This window comes from Alosa pseudoharengus, unplaced genomic scaffold (genome assembly GCF_046254945.1).
Source record: "Alosa pseudoharengus isolate Yale_2024_CS ecotype anadromous, Long Island Sound unplaced genomic scaffold, YU_APseudo_1.1 YU_APseudo_1.1_scf_1, whole genome shotgun sequence".
NCBI classification, from domain to species: domain Eukaryota; kingdom Metazoa; phylum Chordata; class Actinopteri; order Clupeiformes; family Clupeidae; genus Alosa; species Alosa pseudoharengus.
Window position 1 is genome coordinate 29,911,075 of NW_027468564.1, and position 23,280 is coordinate 29,934,354.

Sequence of the window (23,280 nt, forward strand, 5' to 3'; positions counted from 1 at the left end):
ACACCACTAGTGCAGTGCAGTGCTAGATCAAAACATGCTCGTTCTACAGTTCCAAAATAAAAGAGAAGCCAAAACTAGACAACACATATTTTAACTCATTGAATGCCAAGCTGTTTTCGGGAGCTTTGTCCTAGAGTGCAAGCAATCTAGACCATTGTTGATGATTTTTGTACAGCCACAGCATATTCTCTGTTATAGCTATGAACACATACAATAGCTCGATTAAAAGGTGAGACTTTAAGCTCTCGGTGGGTGCAAACCGTGTATTTCTACACGCCTCTGTTCCTGAGACATCCCAAGCTAAACAGTGGTTAGTTTTCATCAAAATCGCTGTTTTTTTCTAGAAATGGAGATATAACGTCTTTCATGAAATATGAAGTGTTGCTTATGTAAACTTTCCGGGAAGTGATCAGCGAGACCTGGCGAGACTGCCACCTAGTGATAGACCCACGGAAATGGCCTGGTTTTGACCTGACGTGCATGCGTCACTGATTCGACCCAAAGCGGCAACCGAGTTATGATAAAATGTCCAGATAAAATGTCCAGATTGTGCGTTTTCATGAGTTTCACGATCGTCATATATTTCATTTCCATTCATCACAGAGTTCCCAAAATCACATATAAGGTGTGTTAGAGTATCTAGTTTCGGAATTAAAAAAAAAGCTAAAAACGTAATATTACATTTTTGGCACTCAACGCATGGGAAGGAAAAACGTAATATTACGTTTTTGGCACTCAATGAGTTAATGACAATGAATTCCACTCTGGTAATAACTAACAAAAGACATTTATGATAAAGAATTTACATTTTATAATACACAATTATTGGATGTGAATGTCATATACCGCAACAATAGTAAAGGCAAAACTAAACTGCACTTGAGACCTGCACGTGAGAGTCTGAATATTATGGCTTCAACCTTACACCATGCTAGACCCCTGATCAATATTTGTGGAAAATCACACCTGGTGGTAATGATAACAAAACGGTGTCCAAACATAACCAAAAAGCTCCTGACCCCAGCAATAGAGCCGCCAAGACTAGACGACACACATTTTAATGAGATTCTGCTAATAACTCACAAAAGACACTTAATGAATGTACATTTTATAACAAGCAATTATAGATAGGGTCAAGACCATCAAATGGATTACAATTTAACATCAACATTCAGGGGAGAAGGCTTAAACCATGTGTTTTCCCTTCTTTATCAACTATTGCCATGAGTAGACAAAGCTAGTAAACTAGAATTAGTCTGCAGATGTTAATGCTAATTTACACCTCCTGTTCATGCATCATTCTCCCGTTCATGCATCATTCTCCCGTTCATGCATTTCATTAATTTTTGTTTCGCATGCAACACCCATTGTTGATGACACACCCTTTGGTTCGGGTTCTAAACTGGTGGAAATGCAGGATGGTTCACTAGATAGTACCAAGGCTCAAAAATTCTGAACGGAACCGGTTCAAGAATGGGTTCCCTGTCGGTGGAAAAACGCATACTGTGAAATAGTATGTACTCTGTGTAATAAATCCTGTACGGGAAACATCCTTAAAACGAATAAACTTAAAACTTATTTTCAAACCAATTAACTCCTGATCCCTAGGTACTTATCTCCCATCATGCCAATCACGCCTCCAGTTAAACCGCCAACAACTCCTCCCGTCATGAAGCCAAAAAATGCCCCAATGTTCCCCCCTATAGCGCCACCTACTGCCCCTGCAGCACGTTTGTCCGTTTGACCGTTCCTGTTCAGGATGTCGGTAGTGAAGGCTTTGGCGATTGTCCAACCAACAATTAACCCCAGTGCAGCGCCAACTGCCTGCCCGAAGATTGGATGTATCACCACCTTCAAGAATGTGAGTGCTGTCCCACCAATAGTTCCACCAACTGCTCCACCGATTCCTCCCCCGATGGTGCAAGCATCTGGCCCATGCTTAGAGAACACTACTGGCGTTACTTTCTGTCTTACGACTTGCTTCAAAAGTTCGTCTAGTTTTCCACAGCCTGTGACAGCAGGTCCTACAATGCCCTTGGCTGCTGTTACGACTCCGGATGAACCATTGGATTCATGTCCGCCACTGAATAGTTCGAGCACCACTGCAATAACTGCTAAGCTTACTAAAGTTAAGGCCGCCGTTACACCTGTAAAGATTATTGTGATAAGCCCCACAACTGAAAGCATCAAGGCAAAATATTGCCAAACAAGTTTCTGATCGTCTACTTTTCTCCCATTCTTGTTCTTTTCTTGATTGCCATCTTCTCCTTTCACATCTTCCTTGTTGGTAGAGGTGTGAATAGCTGCAATTGCACAGAGGTAACACTTATCACAGTATGGAATGTAAATGGGTATACAAAACAGAAGTTATTATAATGTAAACAAGTTTGGTAGTGTTGACCAATGGTCTAGAACTGTATAATTAATGTTTTAATCTACTGACAAACCTTTGGATGTGTGTTGTTTGTTGGATGCTATGAGCACAACCAGGATTGCCACCAAGCTTGCAAGCAGGCCTATGACTCCAAATATTGTTGTGATATGTCCTATGGATGTGATAAGTCCAATGGCTATGGCTGAAAGCACTGAAATGAAACATTGCATTCCTCCAAGAAATGTCTCCTTCAACCAATTGCGTAAATATTTAGATCCCACGGCCCCCAACAGTGCACCCATAAAGCCTCCAACAATCCCTCCTATCATGAAGCCAAACAATGCCCCGAAGCCGCCTGCTAAAGCTCCCCCTAGTGCTCCTGCAATCCCTTTGTCTGTTATTGTGTTCCTTTTCAGGATTTCGTCTGTGAATGCCTGGCCAAATATCCTACCAAAAACTACACCCAGTGCGACCCCAACTGCCTGTCCGAAGACCGGGAGAACCTCTCCCAAGACTGTGTGCACCGCCCCACCAACAGCTCCACCAACTGCTCCACCTAATGCTGCTCCTATGGCACCATACTCAGAGACCACCAGGGATGCAAGTCTCTTTTCTTTTTCTGGACCCAAATGTTTGACAAGATTTACACATCCTGTGACCACAGTACTGGCCATAGTTTGAAGAATACCTTCAGCTAGTCTAGTATTCACCCTGACTATCGCTGTGACTATGTCCAAGATCACAATTCTCCAGGTGAGCACTGTTAAAGCTGCGGCCACGATTGAGATGGGCCCCACAGCTGACAGAATGGTCTGGAAATGTTCCATCTTCCCTCGAAGGAACCTCTTGAAGGGCTGGTTATTTCCTCTCCTGTGTTGTGCTCTGAATGAAAATTGTGCCAGAAAGTGTCAGATGTGACACACACACACACACACACACACAAAATACATACTTTAGAAGATAGTTACTGGAATGTTTGAAGATCTCTTGGAAATGACAATGCAATATATTCCTTGCCAAAATGTAGCTTATCTTTGGACTTATTTAGCCCCCTTCCCAACAGGCTTGCATGCATTGGATGGTATGCACTGTAAACAAATATCTGATTTATTTTCTTCTAGAAATGCCAACAACACCCAAGGCCAACCGTAAATGTATGTGCGTCTGTGTGTGTGTAAGTGTGTTTTTTAAGGTTATACATTGAAACAAGCTCAACTTCTGTTGTAGCTTTTTTACATTTGTTAAAGCTGATATTGTTTGATAAACATAAACGTCTGTAAAAAATAGTGTTGCAAATAAAAGACACATTTATAAATTGTAGTTTTTAATATACTTGTAACCACATTCATATAACAATGCTATGGAAATGTTTAAGATCATGTTTTAACATGAACATCCAGCCTTTTAAATGATTGACAATGTATTACCGATATCTACTATAGAATAAAAAAGTGATTACCTGCTGTATCAGTTTGTTCCACAGGTGTGGATGTCCTGACTGGTTGATGCCTCGTACTGTATATGTGTGAGAGAGTGTTTGTCTGAGGTACAGGACTGACAGATCACATTTGTTGAGAGCTCTTCTGCATTCGTTCAGAGGGTGTGTCTGATAACATCATATTGCTTCAGGTTGTGTATGTGAGTGAGTGTGTTTATGTCCCATGTGAGTGTGTGTGTGTGTGTGCCTGCATATTTGTGTTCACAATACAATGTGGATTAGAAGGACATGAATGGACGGTCATGTGTTCATGTACACACTACTTTATACTGAATGCGTGTGAGTACCTGTGCGTACACACTGGTTCCAGTGGGGGCGTCTAAATGAACCCTGCTTTAGATGCTTGACCCTAGCGGCCATTCCAGACACCCATTTAATCTAATAGAATTAAAAAAAACAGGATACCTCAAGTTAATGTCTGACTGCTCTCAGTGTGAACATACAGTTAGAAAGGGGCTGGTGGTAGCAAGGAGCTGGTGGTAGCAAGTTGTGTGGTCAATTCTTGGCTGCCACTGCTATGTCACAGAGCAAGACACTTGACCCCAAGCTGTTCTGGGGAGTCTGACCCTTGTGATAATTGACATATGTAAGTAGTGTTGGATAAAAGCTTCGGCAAATGAGTGAGTAAGGGGAAAAAAATCAGAAATACTCCTCTGTACAACCCTGATCGCAAGACAGCAAACACAAAAAAAAACTAATAAGATAAAGTCACACATTCCAAAATGTTTCTGAGTGAGAGGGGTGTGTGTTTGTTTGATTAAGTGAACACAGTGAACATCTTGTATGTGTGTGTGTCTGTCTGTTTGTTTGAGTTAGTGTACGTTGTGTACATTCTGTGTGTGGGTGTGTTTGTTGTGCACATGTTAAAGTTGTATGTGAGAAAATGAAAGAATTTCATCAGGAAATTCCTTTGACAGCTGGGTACCTGTACGGTAAAATATGATTCCTCCCTCCTGGAGGAGATAGTTGAAGTTGAATTTGAATACGTGCATAGTTTTCATAACTATTGGTGTGTGTGTGTGTGTGTGTGATTGTGTGTGTGTGTGTGAGACAGCCGCTGCCTAGTTTCCTTGTTCCTGATGTGAGCTCAAGACTGACAAATGTACTTCCTCCACTCACCCTTCTTGTTTTGTTCTGCTCAGCTTCAGTATGTCACAGCATGTTGCCATTCATGGTATGTTGGCATTCATTGGCCTGAAGAAGACCCAGCAGGGTCCAGACGTTGCCTGTTGTGCATTAAATTCATGGGAGTCAAAAGCAGTGTTGTCGACATTATATATTTTTTTTATTTGAGTAAGTTTTGTTTTTGTCCTGCACCTGCCAGAAGGAGGGGTGTACACACAATAACTTTTTGCTGAACATTCATGGTTCCCCCAATGACCTGTAGCTCCCCAGTGCCGCCAGCACTCATGCAGCACCAGACCATGACACTCCTACCACCATGCTCGACTGTAGGCACGACACACTTGTCTTTGTGCTCCTCACCTGGTTGCCGCCACACACACTTGACACCATCCGAACCAAATAAATTTATCATGGTTTCATCAGACCACAGGACATGGTTCCAGTAATCAATGACCTTAATCTGCTTGTCTTTAGCAAACTGTTTGCGGGCTTTCTTGTGCATCATCTAGAAAAGGCTTCTTTCTGGGACGAAAGCTATGCAGACCAATTTGATGCAGTTTTAGGCATACAGTATGGTCTGATCACTGACAGGCTGACCCCCCACCCCTTCAACCTCTGCAGCAATGCTGGCAGCACTCATATGTCTATTTTCCAAAAACATCCTCTGGATATGACGCTGAGCATGTGCACTCATCTTTTTTGGTCTTAGGCCTGTTCTGAGTAAAACCTGTCCTGTTAAAACCGCTGTACGGTGGATAGATAGATAGATAGATAGATAGATAGATACTTTATTGATCCCCAGGGGAAATTCAAGGTCTCAGCAGCATACAGACAACACAAACACATTCTTTAACAGCAGAAAGAGTAATTAAAGTATATAATATAAAAACACAACTAAGCAATAAGGACAGTAGAAGATAAAGAATATGCTAAATATACTAAAATACAAATTTTACTAACTAACACTTAATCTAAATCAATTCTAAAAACAGTATCCACATAGTGGTGATTAATCAATCAGAGGCGCTTGCAATGACTGAGGCAGGGACTGAGCCTGTGATTCTCTGTGTATGGTCTTGGCTACCGTGCTGCAGCTCAGTTTCAGGGTGTTGGCAATCTTTTTATGGCATCTTTATGTAGAGCAATATTTCTTTTTTTCAGATCCTCAGAGAGCTCTTTGCCATGAGGTGCCATATTGAACTTCCAGTGACCAGTATGAGAAAGTGCAATAACACCAAATGCAACACACTTGCTCCCCATTCACACCTGAGACCTTGTAACACATGAGAGTTACATGACACCAGGGAGGAAAAATGGCTATTTTGGCCCAATTTGGACATTTTCACTTTGAGGTGTACTCACTTTTGTTTCCAGCGGTTTAGACATTAATGGCTGTGTGTTGAAGTTGTTTGTGAGGGATGTACTCACTTTTGTGAGATACTGTACAAATCCGACATATGTATATAAAATATGTCAACCATCAGGAAAAAGGATAATGACAGCTGAGCGCCTTTGGGGTGAAATGTGACAAGATGAGAGAAATCACAGCATGTCCCTCATCAAGCTCCCCAGGCATCATACACAGTTCCTTCTTCCTGGAGGAGAGAGCTGAGGTAAACTAGAATATTGCAGTTTGTATATCTGTTGATGGTGTGTTTGTGTGTGTGTGTGTGTGTGTGTGTGTGTGTGTGTGTGTGTGTGTGTGAATGTGGGAAAGAGAGCTAGAGAGACTGTATGCCGCATCTGCCTAGTTTCCTTGTTCCTTATGTGAGCTTAAGACTGTTCTTTCTCCCCCATAGAGAATTACTCTTTTTGTTTTGTGCTAACAAATGAAGTCAGCTGGTGACTGCATGACATATTTCTGAATGAATACTGTTAACACTGATTATATAATAGCTAAGGAATGTTGATGCAGCAACGAGAAATATAAAGTTTCATAGATCCGCCAATAAATATATTTCCTCTATCAAAATGGTTTCCAAGCAACATTGAGACACAGCAACTCAAATTTTTGAAGCAAGTTGTGTTAGCACAGTAATATAGAATGAAATGCAGTCTTGTACACCATGGCGACCAATCTCATAGCCACACCCACTTTCACAGTTCTCAGTGCCCCAACCAAGCAATCATTACCCATAACCACCATAACCAGTCAAGTTGCATTTTAAAATTGAAATTGTATTATACTGATAATTTCGATATTCTTAATCTAAAACACTTAAGGTCAGAGCAGACCATGTGGCAGTATGCACAACATGAAAGTAGTCATGGAACCACAGCCTTCCTATCTATGTGTGTGTGTGTGAAAGAGACTGTATGGTACATCTTGCTCCTCTAAAATACTTGCACACTGTAGACAAAAATCAAGCAACTTAAAACACATCTTCATCAAATTGACAACACATGCGCACCATTTAAAAAATGTACTGCAAATTCAATTACACATTACACAAACCACATAGAGACAACACAATGCAAGTGTTTTTGAAGAGTACTTAAAAGTGATGATGTCAGGAGACTATAAATAACTTTTTTTCCTGACAGTTTCCCTTCAACCCCCCATTTCACACATTGTTTTACTATAATCTGATTGTCTGCCTTTGTATAAATATTTTTTGCTGTCTCTGTATCATCAAAAATTTACACTTACAGTTTTTTTCCCACTGCTAACACACTAAAATGACAAGCACAGAGAGCAAAACATCTTCTCAAGTCTCCAAAACTCTAAACACAATTTCTGCTTTACACACATTTCAAAACTCTAAACACAATTTCTGCTTTACACACATTATGCATTTCAAAATGGCACTTTTAAAATGCACTGAACACGGTTCTCTGCATAAGACACAATGTTTGACATTTCAAAACACTGCCATTCAAATGACACTACATGAGCTAATTGGCCAATATATGTACTGACCTGTTTGGTGAAAAATGAAAAATTAAATGTTTTAACAGCATGTGTGTATCTGCAAATATTTCTGTGCATATGTGAAGAATTTTCTACAATTTGAACTATTTTAGTATTATGGCAAAGCATACTAAAGATGAAAGTGCTTTTAGGCCCAATAGTGTGTAGTTGGTGGGACAAAAATCTGGTTATAAGAATGAAAGTGTGTGCCATGTGGTGCAAAAGTTTGATTTTGATAATGCTATATGTAGTTTTGGTTGCAGTGCTTCATTTTGCAGGATATATGAGGTGTTTTGCAGTTTGGGTGTTGTGAATCGTGTGTGAATTCTGATAACTGATAACGTTAACTGTATCTGTATTGTTCCTGATAGGCCCCCAATATGCCAAGGTACTGTAGCTACTACCATATGAGGGCAAACCAGACATGGATGTCATATGGTCCTACAGTAGTGAAGGCAAAACTAAATTGCCGTTACTATGCCTTTCCTATATGTTGAGCACCAAAACATTTTTTAAAATAAATTGCAGTTGACATGAGTCAGATCTGCTGCAGACCATTAATGGCATCATCTTCTGACCATGCTAGACCCATGTTTTGTGGAAATAGCATCTGGTGGAGGTAGTAATGATAACAAAACAGTATACTATAACAGTGTTTCTTAACTGGTGGGTCGGGACCCAAAAGTGGGTCGCGGAACCGTTCTGGGTGGGTCGCAGCTTGTGATTAAAAATAAATTTAAAAATCAGCAATTTAAAATGTTACCTTATCAGATCTAATCTTTATTCATAGCCTACATATCAGTCATTGCCATGGACATAGACAATGTTAGACATCATTTTAGTGGTAAACGCAAGTAGGCTGCTATTCTGTATATTTGAAGTAGCCTACAGTAGGCTTGGATATGGATTCATTTAAACTGAGGAAAAAATAGGACAGAAACCCCATTGTGTGGTGTGCAGTAGATGGCTGGCACATGAGAGCATGAAACCATCAAAACTAAAATGCCACATGGAAACAAGGCACCCCTGTCAAAGTCATACCTGTCGAGTACTTTGAAAGGTGACATCAAGAGTTGAAGACTTCACAAATGTAGGCTAATGCCAAACAAGTAGGCCTACAGGCACTTTGCTTGTCTTACCATGTAGCTCACCATATCCATTGGCTTGAACGCTAAAATATATATATATGGGTCGCAACTTTATGAACATGGGAAATTGTGGGTCCCAAAGTCAGACCACTTAAGAACCACTGTACTATAATATACAAAGAGCTCCTGAGTTTAGCAATAAAAGAGACGCCAAAACTAGACACACATTTTAATGAGAATTATTTTCACTCTGCTGATAACTAACAAAAGACACTCATAATAATAAATGTGCATTTTATAATATACAAGCAAGACGACCAAATGGAATAAAACTTAACTTTAATAACCCCCAACCCACTGCTTCTGCTACACTGTGAAACAGTCTGTATAACTCCTGAACAGAAAACATCCTTAAAGCTGCAGTTGGCAAGATTTGTTTTTGATCATATTCATTGAAACTGACACTATGCTTCGACAGAACAACATAAATCAGCCGTTTTTAGAAAAAAAAACCCTGCACTTCTACCTCCACCTAGAGCTTGTTATTTGCTTTGCAAAAATCCACAGCTCCCGGTTCTTCTGGTCTAATCAGAGCAGGGCTGTGTGAGATCTGACTATGAATCACAGTCTGGTGCACACTGTTGAGCACAAACGTGATGAGAGGGTGCTTGGTGGTAGTGGGGGAGGGCCATGACAGTTGTAAACATTAAAAATGTTGGCTAAGTCCCCTCGATCTATCAGACTTGCCAACTGCAGATTTAATGCATACTTTTAAACCAGTTAACTCCTAATGTTTGTATCTCCCATCATGCCAATCACACCTCCAGCTAAACCTCCAACAACACCTCCCTTCAAGAAGCCAAAAAATGCCCCAATGCTCCCTCCTAAAGCACCAGCTACTGCTCCTTCATGATGTCTGTCTTTGTCTGTTGTCATGTGTTTCTTCAGAATGTCGGCGGTGAATGTTTTGCCGATTGTCCAACCAAGAGTAGCCCCTAGTGCACTGCCAACTGCCTGTCCGAAGTATGGATGTATCACTCTCAATAACGTGTATGCTAAACCACCAAGAGTTCCGCCCACAGCTCCATCTACTGCTCCCCCCATGGTGCAACCAAACTGAGTCTCCACCTTTGCTGCTACATCTTCTCCTGTAATTCTAGTCAACAGGTTGAGTACACAATTACATCCTGTCTGAAATGCATCGACTATTTCTTTAAATCCTGCCAAACGCTTGGATTCATTTCCCCTACTGAGTAGTTTAAGCACCACTGGGATTACTGTTAAACTTATGAGTGTGAAGGCATGCACCATTACACTTGTAAACATTACTGTGCTAAACCCCACAACCAAAAACATTGCGGCAAAATATTGCTTTATTCCACAAAGTTTCTGATTCCGTTTCAAAGTTTTGGTTAATATTGACCACCTTCGTAGTTCTTCTGCCTTTTCTTCTTCCTCCTTATTGTGATGGTCTTCTGCCTTTCCTTCTTTCTCGTTGGTAGAGGTGTGTGCAGCTGCAATTACACAGAGGTATATGAGGTATATACATCAGAATAATGTATGTAACTGCTTTCTTATCTCGGCAGGCAACGTCATTTAGAAAGTGTATGCCACTGCAAAGTCACATATAGTAGGCTATGACTATATATGCCTTTATATTGTCATCATACCCAAATTCAAATTTTAAAAACATCTTTGAAAAATGCCCTCAATTTCCAATCAACTTTCAAATTCAAAAGTCTATCAACAAAAGAAGCAAACAGCGACTATAGTATGTTGATAATTATAAGGTTATCTCAATTAAAATGATAACCGTATAAGGCAGACAATCTGTTGTGTTTTGCCAGCAAATACATTTAGCAAATAGTATAATGGAATTAAGTATGAATTGTTCAAAAGTAATGACCCAAGGAACTTAGTAATTTAAAAAAACGGCATTTTTATCACTTATGACCCTGTTTTTAAGCCTCCATATCTCAAAAAAAGTAAATACAAGCTTAAACTTTTGCACAGTAGTTGTTGGGTATAATGGCATTATTGACCCAAAGAATGAAACAAATCCAAGATGGTCAGGTGGGAGGCATCTGTTGATTTGACACGGAATTACCCTTTTACAGCATAGGCAGCAATAGTGCACGTGATTTTACCTAACAAATGGTGTAAATAATAATAATAAGCAATTCCACTGTGTCATTTCTTACAGTGTGGATATACACTCTTAAAACAAACGTGTTGAAAACAACACAAACTGCGTTGTCCCTATCTGGACACAGAGATGTGTTAAACAACGCAAGCTGTGTTGTTTTCAATACATTTGTTTTAAGAGTGCATTAGGTGACATATATATCATACTCTTAAAGGAACTGTATGTAGGATTTTGGCCAAAACTGGTACTACAATCTATTTCAAAATACTGTAGAGCGGTGTACACTGCAGATGTGGTAACTAGAGCAGAGCTGGCAACCCAGATGCCGAAACACTACTGGCTTTGTGATTACTAGATAGGTGGAGGGTGGCGGATCAGGCCAAAACACAAATATGTAAACATCAACATCAGTTGAGGGCTGCAACTTCACTTTTTTAAATGACATTATCCTGGCCGGACTACTGTTGTCAGTGATATAAGTATTTGAAATTAGCATGATTTCCTAATGTCTAGTGATAAATCAGGGCCATTTTATGATTAATTGAATTACATTTCTTACATACGGTTCCTTTAAGCTAAACAAACAACAACCTCTAAAAGACATTGAGCCAAAGTCATGGCTGCACTCGTTATTCTTTTTTTTACATGATACATGAAATGTGTCTAGATGACCCATCATTGCTGAATACTATAAACAATATGCAATACTATAAACATGCTTTCGAAAATGTTTGAACATGATCATCCAGCCTTTCAAATGGTTGCCATTGTATTATAAGAATAAATCTACTTAAAGAGAATGAAAGTGATTAGCTGCAGTACCTGTTTCTTTCATAGTTGTGTCCATCCTGACAAGTTGGTTCCCCGTAAAGTGTACTGTATGTGTGAGTGTGTTTGTGTGTGTGATGTATAAGACTGACTGATCACATTTGTTGAGAGCTCTTATGCATTCGTTCAGAGGGTGTGTCTAATGAAATAATTTTGCTTCAAGTTGTGTATGTGTTTGTATGTCCCGTGTGTGTGTGTGTGTGTGTGTGTGTGTGTGTGTGTGTGTGTGTGTGTGTTTGTGTCCACAAAATGAGGATTAGAAGGACATGTATGGATGGTCATGTCATAATATAAGTGTGTGTCCATCAGAGGTGGACAAAGTACACAATTCCTTTACATAAGTGAAAGTACAGATACACCTTGACACAGCTGATCAGTTTGCTGTGGAAAAAGTAAATTTGTCAGTTTTCAGCTCACACCAGGAACAAGGAAAACTAGGCAGAAGCTTCATTACACAACATGCGTCTCTCACTCACTCACTCGCACGCACACACACACACACACACACCAGAGATGGACAAAGTACACAATTCCTTTACTTAAATGAAAGTACAGTTACTCCTTGTCAAAGTTCCAAAGTCAAAATGTTACTTCAGTTTAAATACAAAATAACTTGCGTATTCAAAGTATTCAAAACTACAAACTATTTTTATGTAATGGTCTTTTACACAACTAGATGTACCACAGAGCGGTACAAAATATGACCGCCACCCAGTCCAGCACATTTTTTCCTACTTTGTTCCTTTTTTGTGTGTTTGTAATTGAGTGTGTGGTTGTTTTTGTGTATATGTGTTTTGTGTGTGAGTGTGTGTGTGCGTTTGTTTGTGTATGTAGAGTGTGTGCATGTGTAGTGTGTGTGTGTGTGTGTGTGTGTGTGTGTGTGTTTGTGTGTGCACATGTGTGTGTGTGTGTGTCTTTATGTATGTGTACATAAATAAAGCAAATCAGGGAACCATCTACTCTTTGCGATAAGTGCCATGGGATCTTTAACAACCATGGTGAGTCAGGACCTCAATTTAACATTCATGCAAAGGAAAACATCTCCTGCAGTACAGTGTCCCTGTCACTGCAATAGGACATTGGGATTGATATTTGTTTGGTGGCTTTTGGCCACAGGGAAGAGTGCCACCTACTGGCCAGCCACCAACACCACTTCCAGCAGGAACCTACTCTTCCAAGGAGGTTTCTTATCCAAGTACTAACCAAAACATGATTAGTTCATAGATTTCATATGTAAAATACATTTTATACAACCCCACCCCCATCTTGCCTGTTCATAATTCTGAGAAATTCTTAAATTGTGTGAGTGTACGTGTTTATGTGTGTGTGTGTGTGTGTGTGTGTGTATGTGCCTGTATGTGGGTGTGGGTGTGCCTGTGTATGTGCATGTGCTTGTGTGTTTGCCTGTTTATGTGCCTGTGTGTATGCATGTGCATGCATGCATACATATGTCTACTGTGTGTGTATGTGTCATACGTATGATTACTGTGAATGTGTGTGTGAATATCTGTTTGTGCATATGGAATGGGTTAACATGACCCCTGAAGGCAAACATACACAAAAAAATGGTCATCCTAGGCCCTACGGTTCTCAAGATATTCACAGAAAACTCTGTTGGTGTATGATCATTAAATGTACACATCAATTAATTTATTGTATGGCCCCCCCATGAACGAAAGTTGGCATGCATTCGGAGGGTGTCATAATGATCCTACACTTTCAATTTCGTGCAGTTTTGACCATGTCAGCCAGAGATATTGTGATTACAACTTTTTTGCTTTTTAATTTTTAACTAGGTGGCGCTATGCATGAATTGAGTGGTAATGGGATGGGTTGAAATGGCCCCTTATGACCAACAGCACTTACTTAAAGTAGGTGGTTCCCTGATTTGCTTTATTTATGTACACATACATAAAGACACACACATTTAAAGTAGGAAATGAACTCAATTTGACAAGCGTGACTTATTTTAGTGGAACAAATGTGCTGGACTGGGCGGCGGTCATATTTTGTACTGCTTTGCGGTACATGTAGTTATAGTACTGGTATTGGTATAACAAATGAACACCTGTACATTTTTATCTGTCTATCTATCATTTTTGTTCAGTTGTGAAGACATACCATACATAACATATTGAATGACTAAACAGCTTTGGGGTGCATAATGGCTTAGAATGCAGTGCAGCCAGCAACATATAGTATTTGGGGACATTGTGCACTATTGCTCCAGGCATCACAAATTGTTTGGAGGAGAATGCACCGTAGTTATGCACTTGTCAGATTTGTAAAATGGGGGTTAGGTGATCTTTTACCATGTGCTAAAGATTAAAGGTTAATTTTCCAACGAATTTGCACAATTTGCTTGTTGGTAATAAACATTTAATCTGTTATCCATTGTATTTAATGTTGTTGGGTATCAAAACACTGAATATAATACGAAAAAGTAGGTACTATTTTACTATTTATTCTCCTTTCCCCAACAATGCATTGCATTACTTCACCTTGGGGAGACAACAGACCAAAGCCCTCCTTGAGACCCTGTAGTAGATAGCGCAGATTATAGATAGATAGATAGACAAATAGATGAATAGATAGACAGCATATATATATATATATATATATATATATTAGGGCTGTCAAAATAACTGATTCATTTCGATTAATTCATTTGAGAAAAAAATAACTGATTAAAAAAATAGTGCAGATTAATCGATTCCGTATGTCCTTTGACCCCGAGCCGTTCTAGTCAGTAACCATTAGACTGTAAAATGAAGGAGAGAGAAGAAAATGTACTGCCTAGATCATTGATTGGAACATTTACTTTTAAAAAACGGCCTGATGGTGTTGATAACAATAACGTATTGATTAAAATAAAGTCCTCTGCAATGTCTGCAGCAAGGAATTTGCATATCACCGGAGTTCGTCAACTCTGAAGTCGCACATCAATGCAAAGAAATAGTGTTGACATTGATCGGAGTGTTAATTTATTTTCATATATATATATATATATATATTGTAGCGTCGGCGCAGAAAGACTGTGTTAGCGTTCTCCTGCGAAAAGCATGCTGGGATACGAGAGCGAACAATCGGGGGGTTTATGTCGTTATTCTCCTAAGTTATAAGTGTAAAGTTGGTGTCTTTATCGTAACATGTTTCCCTTTTAGTTTTCCCTCATGTGTGGACCTCCCCTGTTAGTGTAGTGTGTGTGATTTCTTGACCTGCCCTGTGTGCATTGTGATCTGGGTCTGTGTCCCTGCCCTCGTTCTCAAGCCAATAAAGCTGACATTGAACGCTTGGTGTCGTGTGCATTAAACGTTACACTGGGTCAGAAGTGAACAATGGAAACCTCCAATGCCGGAACGCGTGGCGGAGCTGCCCCTGCCCCGGGAGTTTTCGTGAGGGCAGGCGACCGACCAGGTGGGGGCCGTTGGAGCTCCCGCCAGCCCTTATAAGGGCTCCCAAGGCTCGGCGACGGAGGGAGAGGAGAAGAGGCGCCATCATCAAAGCCTGGCTCCGCGCTGCAGACGAAGCGCCGGGGGACCTCTGCTCGGGAGAAGAGGGGGGCCGACTACTCGAGCTGCGAAGAGAGGAGGAGGAGGACGAGAGCAAGTTCCTGGGGAGATGCTCGGGCCTGCTGGCGGCGGAGTTCGCGCCAGGGGAGAGCGAGGAACGGAGCGGCGGCGAGAGCGGAAACGAGAGCGCGAGCAGCGGGGAAGACGGGCCACCTGCAATGTCGGTCGAGGTGGGCCCGGAACGGCTGCCCCCGCCGGGGGAGAGACGGCGCGAGCTGGCGGCTCACTTCCGGCCCTCCTCGACGGGCCGACGGTTGGCCTGGGAGAGAAGGAGCCCGTTCGTCGCGGGGGAGTTGGAGGCGGCGAGGAGAATTGGGAGCCTGGGCGACCGCGCCTGCTTCGCGCCATTTTGGAGCCACGAGGGGTGCGGGGACTTTTGGGTAGGGGAGAGGGTGGGGGCCCTCTAGTGTGTGACTGTTTTTGTGTGTGGGTTGTGACTTTTGGGTGCGTGTGAGGGGCACCGTGCTGTGCTAGGCGCTAGTTCTAGTTGGCCTGTTGGCCGGCGCCTTTAAAAAAAAAAAAAAAAAAAAGTTCGTTGTGTGGAGTTCGATAGCATGACCATCTCGGGGGTCGTGCCTTCGCCGAGGCCGCAAAGGAGTGGAACGGGCTGGGAGCAGAGCAGGACGGCTCTGCGAGATGGCAACACGAGGAGGGACGCCGAAGACGGTAGCTGCAGCGGGAGAGCTCAGCGCGGTCCGGTTGCTGCGGAGTCGGTGCCTGTCTGTCCTGGTCAGCGACTCGACGGAGCGGAGTGCCATTGGCGCAGTTTCATCTGGCCCCCCCGAACCCCGGTGCTTGGTACAGTGTCGACGGTTGAAAAGGCCACCTAGGGCCCCGCCAGGAGAGGAGGAGTGCCGTGGTGACACGCCGCGGAAAGTGCTGAGAGGGAGCTGGTGACGAGCGGGGTCGGCCACGTGGCTGCTAGCACGTCCGAACTGGATTGCTAGCAGCGTGGCGCCCCGTTGAGTGAGCTCCTGCGGCGTGCACCCCACGTGATTTGGCGGTACTGTCGCACTGGACTGAGTGGCGGGCGACGCGCGCCGACGCTAGCATGTGGCTACCTCGTGGTCGTTGCCGGGGACGGCAACGGCTTGTTGGGGGAGCTATGTAGCGTCGGCGCAGAAAGACTGTGTTAGCGTTCTCCTGCGAAAAGCATGCTGGGATACGAGAGCGAACAATCGGGGTTATAAAGTGTATAGTTATAGTGTAAAGTTGGTGTCTTTATCGTAACATGTTTCCCTTTTAGTTATCCCTCATGTGTGTTCCTTTTTCGTGCGGGGGGCTGGACCTCCCCTGTTAGTGTAGTGTGTGTGATTTCTTGACCTGCCCTGTGTGCATTGTGATCTGGGTCTGTGTCCCTGCCCTCGTTCTCGAGCCAATAAAGCTGACATTGAACAACGCTTGGTGTCGTGTGCATTAAATGTTACAATATATATATATATATATATATATATATATATAGAGAGAGAGAGAGAGAGAGAGAGAGAGAGAATAGATAGGTAGACAGCCAGATAGCATAATGTTAGCATAGATAGCTAGATACAGTGAGGAAAATAAGTATTTGAAGCCATGCTAAAGTTGACTAAAAAGAGGAATATAAAATCATCTGTTAGAAATTGATCTTGCCTTAATTAAATAAAATGAGTAAAACTCCAACCTTTAAGAACACCAACTGTAATAGTGAATGAAGAATGTATCATAAATAAATAAATGGATTGTTTATTTACACCCCTGGTACGAATAGCCTTGGCCACACAGCTGAGCTATTCATACCCTGTGACATAACAACAAAAAGACGTTGCTCACGTGCACATGGCGGACATTCGTTTTTCGTCAGGAGAAAGTGAAGAATTCTGAAAGGTTTCGGCACTATGTCTGTTCAGATTAAGTTTTAGATTGAAAAGTTGTGTTTTATTTTCATAAACTTGGTTCAGTGAACACATACAACTGTCAGTTTGTTAGTTAATAGAAATTTCGTGAATATGACGTTCAGGCCTATAAACTATAAGTTTACCTGCAAACACCATGTACTTGTGGAAGCAGATAGTGCAGACAAGGGCTGACACGCGGGAGACCGGTGTTTGATTCCCGTGTGATGCGTTTTGACAGAGTGAGTGTGCATGTGTACCAACGTCTCTGGAGAGAAGGCGCGCAATTTGAACAAGAAATCGGTTCTCAAACGGAAGTTTTGATTGCAACAATTAGCTAGTTCATGCACCAGGGTGTAAATAGCATGCAGTACTTTAAAGTAACCAGGGTACGAATTAACCTGGCCCTAGCCAGATTAATGTCGTTCCGCTTAGCTCCGCCTAGCTTCACTCACATCCATCTGGAACCTCTTCCATTGAGAGTGATTTCTCCAACCAACTTTATGGTTTAGCGAATCAGGACGCAGGGCGGGAGTTTCATAGATGTGACATAGCGTAGAAGCGACTGTGAGAATGTTATTAGCGTCACGGGTTGGCTTCGATGAGAGTGGTTGAAGTAGCACGTCAATAGATGACGGACAAGTGGCTTATTCAATCATATGCAAGCATTTTTTGATTAGGTCCAGCCTTCTGAAGCAACATTTCAATGGATCGGTTCCAGATGGATGAGTGGAGCTAGGCGGAGCGAAATTCATCTGGCTAGGGTCAGGTAAGGTACGAATAGCATCCACTTCTAACCTTACATTGATGCAAACAGCATACCTTATTCAGAGTGTCTATTACACAACTGAGCTATTCACAAAAAAAAAACATGTTGCTTGTTTTTAAAAAAATATATATTATTACATTGTGTGATCAATATGCCAGAATAAAGGGTGCAGGGGGTGCAAATAGCATACATTGATATTTGTACCAGACGGGGTACTAATAGAACACATTGCTGTGTGCCTTACCCATAAATAAATGTTCTTTCTTAAATTACAGGGGCAATACGTATTTGACCCCTATGTTAAATTCCCATAGAGACAGGCAGATTTTTTTATTTTTAAAGGCCACTTATTTCATGGATCCAGGATACTATACATCCTACTTGGCTTTTGGAATTAAAATACCCCCACATCATCACATACCCTTCACCATACCTAGAGATTGGTATGGTGTGTTTTTCAGTTAACCTACTCAAGCCATTTCGAGATTAAAGTCGACATGATATTTCAACTAGGGATCGACCGATATGGTTTTTTCAGGGCCGATACCGATATCAATTATTACCAAAACAGGAGGCCGATAACCGATAAGTAAAACTGATATGTCAGTTGTCAAAAAGGGGGGTAGATAGTAAAGGCTATATGCTGCAAAAATGTTATTAAAAATCATTTAATTATGCAAACTTTTCTTTCTTCTTTTGATACACAATTGTCTATCAACTTGCATCACTTGCAAGTGTAAATCCTGTGTATCATGTTAATCCAAGAGCTGAGTGATAGCAATTATTTTTATAGAGTAGGCCTGCACAATGGGCTATGCGCTTAAGGGACCTGTCACAAAGAGGATGCTTTGCCATCGTGTGTGTGAGTGCAAGAGAGAGGGAGAGGAAGAGGTGCATGCGTGATGGCAAGTGTTATGGTTGAATAGTTTAACAAAACAGTTTTAAAATAGTTCTTAGGCTATTTAAGCATGCAATTTGTGAATTTGTGTCCATGTGTAGGCTATAAGCTATACTAAAAGGCAGTGTTGGGCACGTTACTTTGAAAAAGTAATTAGTTATAGTTACTAGTTACTTCTCCCAAAAAGTAACTGAGTTACTAACTGAGTTACTCCACTATAAAAGTAACTAGTTACCAGTAAAAGTAGCTATTGCATTACTTTTTTGTTTCTCGCCCCCGTAACCCCCCCGGCCCCCACCTTCTCAAAGCGTGTTTCATAAGCCAGATGAATAGAGTGTACGACAACAAAGACAAGTACCTGCACAGAGGTTTGCATTTATTGCAACTCAACGTAAACGACAGCGGATGGACATACACTTCTCAAAATATTTTTTCAAAAAGAGAAATACACAATCTAACAGAGGCTTTAAACTGAACTGAAAATGTATATGGATTTCTTCAATAAAACTTAAAGTGCATAAATGCATCCGTTCATTTTGCATTTGTGCAATCATTTATCCACCCAGCCAACCCAGTTGTCTCACCAACAGCAAAGACAGTTACCTGCACAAATTTTCACTTAATGCAACTCTAACTTAACAGAACTAGTACACAATGGATGGACATAAAGTGCTCCAATTTTGTTTCTTAAAGAAAGTAAATAGCTTACAGGAGTGCAAATTGAACTGGAAATGTTCATGGGTTTGTTAAATCCAACTCTAAACATGTATGCATTCCTCTCCCATCCACCCACCCAGCCCAGTCATGTCAACATTTTAGCTCTGAAACCAGTGGTTGTATCGCAAGAGAAGCAGCTTCTCAAACTTGTGGTCAGAGAGTCTGTTCCTTTTTGGTGTGAAAACCAGCTTCCCCAGGCTAAATAGTCTCTCCACCGGAGCACTGGATGGAGTGGCAGCATTATACTTCAGGGAAATTCTCTTTATAAGGGGAAATCCATGAAGTGAGTCAATCCCTTGGGCTCCTGATTTCAAATAATCTGCCACTTGACTTTCCGCAGTAGCAGAAGTGTCGTCCTCTTCATCAAAGGAGAAGAATGCATCCTCAACAGTTGAGCTGGTACATGTGGGTGTGGTGGTGCTTGTACCTTTATGCTGGTCTTCACTTCTTACACTTGCACGACATACCGCCAGCAGCTCTGCTTTGGCCTTGTCCTTTCTTTCTTGGGTTCGCAGCCAACGTAACTTAAACCTGGACAGAGTCACAGCAGCCAGGAGAGCGCTGTCACTGTCCAGCACCTCTGCAAATCTTGTTTTTATTGCCTGAAATGACATAAAGCAAATAACACATTACTGACTGTCTCTATACAAATACAAACTCTCTCTCTCTCACTCACTCTCACTCTCTCTCTCTCACACACACACGCACACACACTTTGAGTACAATATATAATACACTATAGACAATTATACACATTTATTATAATTTTACACATCTACACAATTATACACATTATACACAATTTTAAAAAATGAAAAACTACAGATATGTAGTTCTTACCTCCACAATTGCCTCTGGAAGGTCCACAAGTATTTGAAGCACACTCTTCAGCTCAAGGGTTTTCATCATCAAGGTCTCCAGGGTAGGTAGCAGTGTGCCGAGGTAGCAGTTGTCCTCTCCCTGGAGGATATCTAGGGCGACTGTCAGTGGCTTCATTGCAATGCAATATTCCTTCAGGAGCTGATGCTCTTTTTCTGTGATTGCTTTCGAGCCAAACTTGGATGAGATGGTAATGAGGTCCACTATGGGAATCTTGCAAATCCTAGCTAGAGCATCATAGAAAGAATTCCATCTGGTACTGCAAGGCACTATCAGCTTCTTTGCAACCACATCCTCTACTGTCTCTGCGGCCACTGTGGAACGACTGGCCTTATTCCACAAGGCTGTGCATTTTGCAGTTGCACTTCTGTAAAGTGCCTTCTCTGGTCTGGAGAGAATCCACTTTTCAATGTCAGAACATGACACAAGGTTCAGTGTGTGTGATGCACACCTGTAGTGTGGTGGTAAATTAATCACATCATCATCCTCAACACGGGCTTGCAAGACATCATTTATGTCAACAAAAGTAACCTCGTCATCTTCCTCAGAGTCATCCTCCTCAACTGACTGATATTTCTTAAACGCCTTAACGAAATTCGAGCCATTGTCAGTGACAGTTGCCGTTATTTTGTGCGAAATGCCATAAGACGAGTGGATGTTGTCAAGTTCTGTGACAATACTATCGTGGGTATGACGGCCCTTGAACCGTCGGCATGCCAGGGCAGCTTTTTTTCGTTGCATGTTTACTGGATGCATCCAGTGTGCAGTTACGCCTAGGTAGCTTTTGTTATGTGCTGTCCATATATCTGCAGTTGTAGCCAAGTATTCCAGTTGCTCGAATTCTTTTTTTAGCTCAGCATTCATGTTAACATATTCGGTATCAATGTAATTCGAAAACGTCTTTCTACAGGGCGGACCGACGCCTCCTTTTCTTGGGATTTTGCCTATCAACGCCCTGAAAGAGTCTGACTCCACTGTTGATATAGGAAGCATGTTTTCCACAACGTATCTCCCTATCAAGCCATAGAGCTCTGTCTGAGATAGTTTCTGGGGAGCAGAGGCACTAAAGTCAAGTTTTTGTTGCTTGCATGGGGAGGGTCCTTCCTTGTTAGCGGATCCTTTGTCAACACTAGCCCCCCTACTACCTGTGTATTCTTGGGCCACTAATTTGGTTGAAGCGTGAGCCGTCGACAGGTGCTTCATTAAGTTGGAGTTGCTAACACAAGACGTGGACAAATGTTTCGTTCTGGAACATAATGTGCACTCGACGTGCACATTTTTACCTTTAACCTCAGTGAGTTTGAAATAGTGCAAATATTTCCATCTGGAAAAGGCTGTTTTGCTGCTGGAGTCCTCCTCACTCTCCATCTCTCTGTGTGTCCTGTAAGCACTAAACACCCGCCACTGTGAATGCGGAAACACCCACCTACCCAATTTCTCTGATTGGCTGAAGACGTAATCTTACTATACATCAGCCAATAATTGCTGAGAGGTTATCTCATCCTCCCTTCTCTCATGACAACACGCGCACGAGTCCTATCATGAAGTTTAAAAAAAAAGTTCATTGTGCGACTAGAGTAACGTGCAGTAACGGGGTGTCGGCAATGATAACGGCGTTATAGTGACAGTCAAAGTAATTAGTTAGATTACTCGTTACTGAAAAAAGTAACGGCGTTAGTAACGCCCTTTATTTCAACGCCGTTATTCCCATCACTGCTAAAAGGCACGTTAATAGCCAGCTCATGACGCGGTTTTGTTCAGGTCGGATTAAATTAAGGTTGGCCCTGGGTGCATGTAGTCTTTTCTGACAGTCCGTTTCAAAAAGGAGCAATTAGACTTTTTGACGTTCGCTATCGCATAATTTAGGACTTGTCTGTACTATGTCCGCCGAGGTGTCCCGTTATTCACAATTAAAGAACGAGGCGGAGGCAGAGAACTCCCAACGCGCAGCATCCGAGTTTGTGGGCTAACTAGTAAACAGCAGTAACGTGCATCAATCGGGAATTCGCTAAATGAAGGAAGTGGTTGCTTTACTTATTGATCCAGATCAAAGAGACAATAGCTTACAAAGTGGTGTTTTTGTAACTTCAGTGTAGATGATTGTGAGTCAATGCAACTTCAGCAATGTAGACTACCTCCCTCGAAAAATAGCTCTGTAGGCTATAGCTGAAGCCCAGTCTGCCTCAGGAAGAATCCTAAACTTTGTCTGTGTTCAGTCTTCGATCCTGATTGGCTGCATTCGTGCTAACTAACAAATCAGACGGTGTACTGGGCAGGACAATGCTCTTGACCACAGAGTAGCAAATGCAGGGAGTGAGAGACGCTTTACAGACAAAATAGCGCGTTTCATTCTTTATCCATTTCAATATCGGCTTATCGGTGGAAAAAATGACCGATACCGATTATTATAAAAATGTTAAATATCGGCCCTAATAATCGGCTAGGCCGATAATTGGTCGATCCCTAATTAGGGCCCGAGCACCGAAGGGCGCAAGGCCCTATTGTTTTTGTAAGGATTAATTGGGCCCGAGCACCGACGGTGCGCGAGGCCGGGACGGCCTTGCGCACCGAGAGGTGCGAAGCCCTATTGTTTTTGAAAGGATTATT

General features: G+C 41.9%; 1 protein-coding gene across 1 annotated transcript; it reads right to left on the minus strand.

The window, feature by feature from the left end:
* Window positions 1-1,133: 1,133 nt before the first annotated feature.
* On the minus strand, window positions 1,134-3,978 carry LOC143132476 (uncharacterized). Its single transcript, XM_076292067.1, has 3 exons — window positions 3,834-3,978; window positions 2,448-3,256; window positions 1,134-2,303 (listed from the first exon to the last, which is right to left on the minus strand). The coding sequence occupies exons 2-3, from the start codon at window positions 3,199-3,201 to the stop codon at window positions 1,591-1,593; spliced, it is 1,467 nt and encodes a 488-aa protein (XP_076148182.1). The 5' UTR covers window positions 3,202-3,256; window positions 3,834-3,978; the 3' UTR covers window positions 1,134-1,590.
* Between the last annotated feature and the right edge of the window lie 19,302 nt (window positions 3,979-23,280).